The 9,423-nt window shown below is 37.0% G+C and overlaps 2 protein-coding genes across 2 annotated transcripts in view; both read left to right on the top strand.

Moving 5' to 3' along the window:
* The window catches only part of ostm1 (osteoclastogenesis associated transmembrane protein 1), a 5,390-nt gene extending 3,650 nt beyond the window's left edge, over nucleotides 1-1,740 (top strand). Inside the window, exon 6 of the mRNA XM_014010006.1 lies at nucleotides 546-1,740. Within this exon, the coding sequence (XP_013865460.1) occupies nucleotides 546-601 (56 nt within the window). The 3' untranslated portion in view covers nucleotides 602-1,740. The remainder of the gene's footprint in view (nucleotides 1-545) is intronic.
* Nucleotides 1,741-9,229: 7,489 nt separating this feature from the next.
* The window catches only part of drc1 (dynein regulatory complex subunit 1 homolog (Chlamydomonas)), a gene marked incomplete in the record, with an annotated part of 11,005 nt that continues 10,811 nt past the window's right edge, over nucleotides 9,230-9,423 (top strand). Inside the window, 1 exon segment of the mRNA XM_014010005.1 lies at nucleotides 9,230-9,300. Within this exon segment, the coding sequence (XP_013865459.1) occupies nucleotides 9,275-9,300 (26 nt within the window).

The raw sequence follows: 9,423 nt of genomic DNA, 5'->3' as shown, positions 1-9,423 counted from the left end.
ACCTAAATATTTAACTTAAATATTTAGCTAGCCACCTAAATATTTAACTTAAATATTTAGCTAGCCACCCAAATATTTAGGTAGCTAGCTAAATATTTAACTTGCTAGCTAAATATCGATCTCAAAACTAAATATTTAATTTGTAAGTTAAATATTTAGTTTATAAACTATGACATTTTATAAATGTATGAATCATATTGTGAAAAACTGACTTAGAAAAATAAATCTGTTCTTGTTTTTCTTATATAAGGCTAAATAAAACAAAATATTGGTGGTGATTTTTGACTGTGTAACTTTACAAACGGCACACCATATTTCAATCTTTTTTTAAGGGACTTCTTGCGGCTGCCTGTTAGCATGTTTGTTATCGTGTGCAATGCTGCCCCTCTGGGTACTGGCTGGGCTGTAACTACCCATCGTTATGAACAGAGCCACTTTTTATGCCTTTGATTAATGCACACACAAAGTTACATTAGTTACAAACTTGGTTTGTCTTTTTATTTCCACAAACTTCCCTTCAAATCCACTCTATTCTCTCTTTCCAGCCAAGCGAGCGAAGTCCTCCACCAGTCTGATGAACATTCAGGACAAACAGAGCTGAAGAGGAGAGGAGTATTTTTTTATGTCATCTGGACACCGGAGAGCTTTAACGTAAAGGACTCAGCAGCAGTCTATCTCCATCTTTCTCTGCAAGGATCAAAATTATTTCAAACCGTTTGATAACGGAGGTATAGCCATTTCCTCTATTTTTTAATGCATGTATTCAAACTCATAAAAATGCTTCAATCATTGGGAAACATTTCTGTTTATAAATAAGAAATTCAAAAACAATGATAATATTTATGCATCAGGATATATTATGGAGAATTATGCAAATGTTCCTATTTAATTCTCTGACACATCAGAAAACAAACTGACGTTCCCTTCGATTTTTCCTGACGCTCTTACCTTTTTGATAAGTTAAGCGGTTAATTTGTGGAAGCAGGTTTTGTGTTGGAATCACTGTCTGTAACTTCACAAATTACTAATCAGGTGGTTAATACTTCTGCGCGGTGTCTCGTTTTAACTTGCTAACAATCTTCAGGTTGTTAAGAGCATCCTGCTGTCACTGTAGAGCCACTGGTTTGTTTGTGTGTGTGTGTGTGTGTGTGTGTGTGTGTGTGTGTGTGTGTGTGTGTNTGTGTGTGTGTGTGTGTGTGTGTGTGTGTGTGTGTCTGTGTGTGTGTGTGCTCTATTTATGGATGGAGAAATGGGTTTTCTGTCTCTAATGTATGTCCAGAAGAGAGCTGCAAAAAGGAAGCACTTGATGTCCATTAGTGGTGACATGTAACTGCTGGAAGAAGGAGGGGTGAGGTGTGGGGATGCACGCTGCTATGGTGGGGAGGGAGGAAATAAAGACATTACACACAATGTAAGAGCACTCCAAAGTACCACACTGTGATGTTACCTGTTTTTTAGTCGGTGTGTTTTGTTTTTGTCTGGTCGCGTAAAGCTTTTAATGTGTTTTGCAGTCATGTTCCACTGATATTTAACTTAATTTGTTAAGTGTTTTGTGTTAAAATCTTTAGGAGCGAGCTGATGAATGTGCGCTGGAGTCAGGTATACCTTTTATTTTGAATGCAAATAAATCATTTTGTATTATAAGCATGGTGTTATTGCTGCTTTATGTAAGTGCAAACACTGTTTTGAGCTATAATGAGTTGAATTTCACATAAGTAATAAATAGCAATTAAAAATTAACCGGTGTGTTCTGAATGTATGTTATATGTGACCCATCATATCGAAATGAGGATTAAGTCAAATTTGGTCAAAATGACCTAATTACATTTTCAGATTCTTGGCTTTAAAAGCTACATTTTGATACCTGGGTCATTCTGATCCATATATATGACTTAATTTGTCTTGTTGGTTACAATAATACATAAATATTTGGTCTGAATCCTAATTTTATGTCCTTTTAACGAGGAATTTTTGATGTCCTTATAAAGAGGAAACCTCAAATCATATTTGAATATTGAGATGTCCAAGCTAAAAAGAAACAAAACTTTGCTAGCTCACAGGGAAAATCTTAAAATTTTAAGGTGTTTTTCCTCAAAATCAGTTTTTTTGTTGCTACTGCTCAAAAAAGTGCTTCAAAATTTTGTTTTATGATTATATTTCAGACAGTTCATTCAAATGATACAGGCTTGATAAGGCTTTTATTCATTGTATTTGGACAAAATGCAATTTTTGTTAACATTTTAGTCAAAACACTATTTGCCTATTTCTCCATGTACAACTTTTGGACTTAATCCTTGTTTTGATATGATGAGTCACATATTTATTATGAAGTATCACTGCTCTTACTTGAGTAAAATTTCTGAATACTCCAACCAAATTTGAGTAACTTCACTGGATGAAGAACAAACTTGCTTTAAACTGAAATGCATCAGAAAAACATGTTGAAGTGAGACCTCTTCTTTTTTTTTTTTTTGCACAAGCTTTGTTTTAATGCTTTCAGACATTTTCAGAAACGTGAGGATCGCTGCTTTCCAGTTCATGCAGGGGCACCATGAAAGAGGTGGGCCGGGGGGCAATAGCCATTCTCTAAAACCTTCTGCCTCCCCATTGGTCAGGCAGTTTTATCCTCATGAATCCTGAGCGTTTTGGTATTGATTTCTTATTTTACTTAGCTTTTGAGGATTAATAGAACTTCAGAAACATTAAAACATTGTTTTTGAACAGTTAAAAGAAAATGTTGCTTTTTAAAAATGTTTAGATGATAAAAATTTAAAAGCTAGTCCTGAAGTTCATACCCTACAATTTATATTAACTTCTACTTATTTACTCTGCAGACCTTTATGTTTTATTAGACTTGGAGCTTTCTTCTCACAGGAATAGTCCTTGTTAGGTGGCTTTGAGTTTCTTGTAACTAGGCATTTTTTTTACTCCCCTTCATTAACTGCTAATCCAAATGTGGGATAAAGATATTTGGCCGAATAATCGTAGCAACACATCCGTTAAACTCCTTTGGCTTTTTGGTCTTATGGAGCGCAGCCACGGCCGATCATTATAGGAGTATTACCGGAGTCGTGTGATCCCGCTGCAGCCAACAGAGCTGCTGAAAACACGGGCCTCTGCAGTGCTGGGTAGAAGTGTGCGGAGCTGCTTGTGTGCACTCAAGAATGACAGCCTTGATTCCCGATAAGCCTCGCTGCTTCTCGGAGGCACACCGGCTCTGTGAGCGGGGCCGAAAGTCAAGCAGCGGAGGCTGACGTGACGGAGAGGGGCTGATGGGGACTTCTGGTGGACTCAAAGGAGAACAAGTTGGGAATGGAAGAAATGTTTAGAACAGTGTCAGAAGAAGGTTGCTGGTTTGCCTCCTTGCCACAGTCTTATGTGTTTTTGCATGTTTTTTACTGTGTATAGGGGTGTCATGAGCTTTGATGTGGCCCTCAAAGGGCCATTTGTAATTAAGTTTGACTAAACAGGAAAAGTCAAGTTCCTCGTCTCGTTGCTGCAGCTGAGCAGCTAACAAAACTAAGCTCTACCTGGTGTTTCCTGCATAGAAACAGCGTTTTAACACGTCTTCTTATAAACACTGAAAAGTACTACGTGTACGACTGACTAAATGTGAAATAGATAATACAGAAGTACTATTAAAAGTAAAAGTAAGAGAGTTTTACTCACTGCTGATTTGGGGTATATGTCCACCATCCTACACAGCAAAAACAGGAGTGTTAAAATGTCAGTGTTAAACTTTTGGGCGTCGATTTAACACCTCCTAGTGTTATTTTAACACTTTCTGAGTAAACTGACACTCAGTGTTGGTATTAATTCACAGTGTTGATTTCCTCAGTGTTGTCTCAGCAATGGACAGTATTAAATAAGCTCCGTCCACAGTTAAGTCTTACATAACACTTAACAGTGTTGTTATATGACACCATACAGTGTTGAAAGCAGTTTTCTGAAAAGCCCCGCCCTCTTCCACCTCATGTCAGGCAGACCAGCATTTACCCAGCATTCCTTGCTGAGAAATCTTGCCGAAATGATGTTTTTTGCATGTTTATGACTATTAAAGAAGTTCATGAGAGTAAAAATTAGTTGTTCTGGTTTGTTTTCTTGTTCAGTTTCATCAAGTTGTTCAACTTTAAGTTTGTGTTATTGGCCAAAAATCGACACCATGAGTGAGAGGTATTTCTTGTTGTGTGAAGAGTGACTCCATTTTGCTTTTCTACTTACTACAGAGTACAAAAAGCCTGATATTATTTGTGAGTGTTAAATTTACACTCTCAAATTGATGGTATATATTCCATATCCTGACAGAGAATTCCCATGAGGAAAAATCTCAGTTTAGCTGCATTTTTACAGGCTATATCTGCTTTTGAACTCTGCTCTCCTCCACCTAGTGGTGGTAAAATAATCAACATGCATTATGGGAGATGTAGTTTATGGTCAATGGCTTTAAAGCAGCATAATTTAAGACATGAACACATCTTTGGAGCTCTTGTGGGACACATTTGGTCCACGGGCCATGTATTTGACACACGGGCTGCTGTGGCTGAGTGGATAGGGGAGTCGTCCTGTAACTGGTGGGTCGCCGGTTTGATCTCTGTTGTTGTGCACTTCAYCTTACTTGCTTGGTGGTGGTCGGAGGGTCCGATGTTCTCCAGTTTACTCCCACAGACCACTGATTTGTAACTTGAAGTTGTCCCTAGGTGAGAGTGTGGATTTGCCRCCTGTCCAGGCTGAACCTCGCCTCTCGCACAGAAAAAGGAAGCAAAAGGATGAATGGGTTACTAATAAATGAGCACAGAGTTTAATCTGTGAAGTTCTTTGTTTTGTATCTGGTGCCAGATGTTTGGAATGTGTCTGTTTTCAAAGACGGACATCTTTAACTTGGTTCATTTTTCACATTGTTGACTGGAAACAAGATATCTGCACTGGTGGCAATGGAGAAAGTTTACCTGCTAAACTAACTCCAACACAAGAAAAAGAAAGAAAACAACAACAATCCAACACTAATTATAGTCTAACGCCATGCAAATTATTATACAACTAATCCACTTACAAAGAGCTCTGCTTTGCAAAGACTCAGCACAAGAATAACTCCTCTGTAAGTGTGGCGATTGTTGCCAAAGAACTTAATATGATTTGGAAAAATGACTCATATCCTGATTTTGACTTTCCCTGCTTTTAGATGGATTACACTGTAAGACAAAAAAGTGCTCAGGTGTAATGCATTTTTTTGGAGTATTTTAATCTCTGCAACTCACGAAACAAACAAGAACAAATAATTGAACAAATGTGCAAAAACTCATTTACAAATCTTGACTTGTTGAGATTGCAACACAGCAGTGAATTTCACCTGAATGACATTTGTTCTGAAAGCCCTGCATTGAATTTTGCTCCAAATTCCAACTGTTTTAATGGTTCATTTAGGTGATTATTAATGACCTTTTTGAACTAGAGTTGCTTATTAAAAATCAATTAATGTTGTGCATACATCTTGAACACACACTTATGGATGTTAAAATGCCTGTTTTGATTAAACCWTTCACGTTTGTTTTTACCCTAGAAGTCATGTTAACAAGGAGGAAACTGACGGCTCCAGCTGAGCCGAGGATTATTGATGCGTACATGTAAATTCCTGAAAAAGATGACTTGTGCTGTAGCTTGTTTGTATTTTTGCATGATTGCATTTGCTTTTTTTGGTTCCTAATATTTATTTATAATAATCAAGATTCAAGGACATCAGTTATCTTATGCTCTTGTTTTCAGAGGACAAGCAAAGGAAGAGAAAACCAGTTTTGCACAAGCAACCTTGAGACAAGGTCATGATTAAAGCAGAGGGATGCTTGTTGGGCTATTGTACCAAACTTTCTGTTTTCATTTAATAAATCTCATTTATTAAAGCCCATACTTTGCTGTTATTATTATTTTTTGGCAAGGTCATTACCTCCTTTATACTAAATGTCTCTGTATTTTCAGCTGTCCTCTGTATTCACCCTCCACTCTTTCCACAACCCCTAGGCCAAGGACCGGTACCTGTTCATTGATCATTTGTTCCCGGGCCACAAAGGCTATTTAAAAATAATTATAAACATTTGTATGCAGAGCATTTTATSTAGAAAATGACTACTTTAGTTTGGGCTTCTGACAGACGTATTTGTGTAAATGCTGAGTTTAGCKTTCCCACATTCTTTATGTTGAACATTACATTTTCTGAACATCTGCTTCAACCGGTTACATGCAAAATATTCAGCTTATTCAGGACMTTAACTGTGATTTTCTGTTACGCTGCGGGAATTTTTAAACTGTATTTAATAGGTTTTTGTCTGTGGCAATGCGTTCAGATCTTTTCAAATTCTTGAAAAACTTGGTTCTACTTTAAAATCTAGTTTATGACGTTTGATTCATTTTTAGCTTTCAGAGACTGTTTTGCTCATTTTGGCTTCGACACTTTTACTGTTAGCCACTATTCTGCTAGCTTTTAGCTTTATTTTGGCTAACTTTATCTTTTAGCTACTGTTTTGCTGGTTTTAACCAAAAATCTTCCAATTTGACTTTTCAGCAACAGTTTAGCTAATTTTGGCTTCTAGCTACCATTTTGCTGAACTCAGTTTTTAGCCACTCTTCTGCTGGTGTTATTTTTTAGCTTTGGTTTTTCTAACTTTATATTTAAGCTGCTGTTTTGTTGGTTTTAGTCTTCAAATTTTTACTTTCTAACAGCACTTTAGCTAATTTTAGGTAATAAATGATAAATAGTCTGAACTAGCATAGAGCACTTTATCAATCTCTTTACACATTCACCCATTCACACTCTGATGGTGGTTAGCTACGTTGTAGCCACTGCTGCAGTTTTTGTTTTTGTAATTTTAATATTTAATCTGATCATTTTAACTTTAAATGCTCAGCATGCAAACAGTATTTTTGAATTTGGTAATACTTTATAATAACTACACCTTATTTAGCCTTAATTAATCATTAATAAAGGGTTACAATAGGGTTATAATATGAATGTTTACATGAACATTTGCATTTCAGTATATACAGTATATAGAATAGTTAACTCACGAGTTATTAAGCATGAGTAAACAATAAGTATGTTGTTTTTAGAAGTAATTATCCTTAAAACATTAATAAATGTGTTAATTCATAGCTTACTAAGTCTGAATCATCCTTAATTAAGGATGTTTTCAAGGTTAAGTAACCCTTTATTAATGATTAATTAAGGCTAAATAAGGTGTAGTTATTAAAAAGTGTTACTGAAATTTTGAACAAGTGAAAAACACAATTTTTTTTTGGAGAACTTTTGTTTCTCCTCATTTGTGGGTAAATGRTTTTATACAAAACAGGTTTGTGATGCAAATAAGAAGTTGGGTTCGGCCTTTTTAACGTACATCCAGTGTTCTTAATGCAACAAACTGTCCAATTTTTCAGGGCAATATTAAGAAACTGTTAGCACTTCCAGTGTTATGCAACGCCCACCAACAGCACTAAGCTGTCAGTTAACTGGCTAAAGGTCAGGCTTAGATTATCCACCTCTCACCCCCCAAAGTGATGAATATGATGCTTTGTTGAAGGTATAAACATGTTGGCTCAGAGCTGGAATCACACACACTCTTACAGAGCAGGTTCAGGGTGAACAAGACTTATTTTACACCTGTGAGCAGGGGTCAAAGTCTGTTAAACCCTGGCTTATGGTATTAGATAGATTATGGAATCACTCTCTAACAGCAGTCATTCAGTTTGTAATCTCCGCTGCTCGATGCAAAAAAAGCACTCGGCGTTCTAATGACAATGCCCCCACCCCTCCCATCCCACTCACTCGTGTTCTCAAAGGTCTTATGACGAGTCAGCTGTTGGTGACATCACAGATGCTGGATCATATGTCAGAAACCTTTGCCGGCTGACCTGCATCCCTTGTGGCTCAGCAGCAGCCAAGTCCACTTGAGAATAAAAGGGCTGTGAGATTCCCCACCCCGGGAGGTTAGGATGAATAAAGGTGGGGGGCAGCTCTTCAGGGCAGAAACATCTGACCCATGTGGGTGTTTGTTTGTGTGCCCCCCATCTTGCTATCAGCTTGGGGAGACGTTTATCATTCTCATGGGGGTGTGCTTGTTTCTTAAGTGGTTCGGATTGTGTGCACGGGGGTCTTTGTGCATCGCTGTGCTTTTGCTGAAGCAACATCGTTTTATTAGTTTTGATCGCAAGAGTTGCACTGCCATCTCAAGTCAGCTTTCAAAGAAGGGAGAGTTCAGGGGCAGGTCATTGTGTCATTAAATAATGATGTATAAACTATTTAAAGACATTTGTTGCTTTTATTTGAGACTTAGCTCTGTGGTTGTAATTCTGAGGCTGCAAGTTCAAGGCTTGATGGCCCAAAAAGAAAATCTGACATAAAATATCTGCTTGTTATGGTCACCCCTGCAGAAAAAAGCAACCACATGTTGTTTATATCAATTGCTTTGAAATGTACCATCGATGCTGTCAAGTAAAGTACTTATCCAAGTTAAAAATATATATATATATTTCTTTTTGTTTGACATTTTAAGGCAAATCATCACACTGAACTAGTTTCTGATTGGAGTATTGTGTCTGTACATTTGGAAACACAACATGGCCACTAGATGGCAGCAACGAGCCATGTGTTGTGGGCTACAACACTTCTTGTCTCACTCTTGTTCATCCTAATCATATTGGTGTAAATAAACAAAACAAAAATAAAAAAGGTTTGTGGCAAAAGTGATACAATAGGGAAGTTAGTGGGTGTGGAGAGATTATCTTACCCCATCAGATCCACTCCTGTGATTGTTTTTGTGGCACATGGTAAATGTGTGCTTTAATAAATGTTTTTTTATGGCTTCACCCAAACATCATCAATGCATCATATTAAAAAAGCAGCATTAGAGTTATCTACACAAACCTTACTATGAACAGGAAACCTTTAAAGCAACAACAGCATGGATTGCATCCAAACAACTACGATAAAGTTTTAAGTTTTTCCAAAAATGTTGACCTTCATAATACTTAATACGTAATACTACGATCTTGTTCATGCGAGGACATTACAATCTTGAACTGCAGTTGACATTAAAAGCAAGCAAGAAAAAATAATTTAAAAAAACTTTAATTTTGCTACCTTTAACCTCGGATTTTCCCGTTTACGAGGGTACTTGAAGGCACCACTCGATGAGTTCTGGTTGCCGTGTCGCCATAGTAACGAGTCCCAAAACAGACGACGCTCATTGAGGTCAAAGAAGAACCTGTGACGGAACCAGAACCTCGTGCGATGTCGGACAATGAAAACACAAGCAGGTAAAATTGTTGGTTAACTTTCTTTAACTTAGCATCAACAATGAATTTGGAATAATTTGAAAATGCTGAAATATAAGAAGAGAGGCTATTTAAATGTATTATTATTATTATTATTATTATTAT

This window comes from Austrofundulus limnaeus, unplaced genomic scaffold, assembly GCF_001266775.1.
Source record: "Austrofundulus limnaeus strain Quisiro unplaced genomic scaffold, Austrofundulus_limnaeus-1.0 Scaffold64, whole genome shotgun sequence".
NCBI lineage: Eukaryota > Metazoa > Chordata > Actinopteri > Cyprinodontiformes > Rivulidae > Austrofundulus > Austrofundulus limnaeus.
This window is presented reverse-complemented; position numbering and strand designations above follow the sequence as displayed.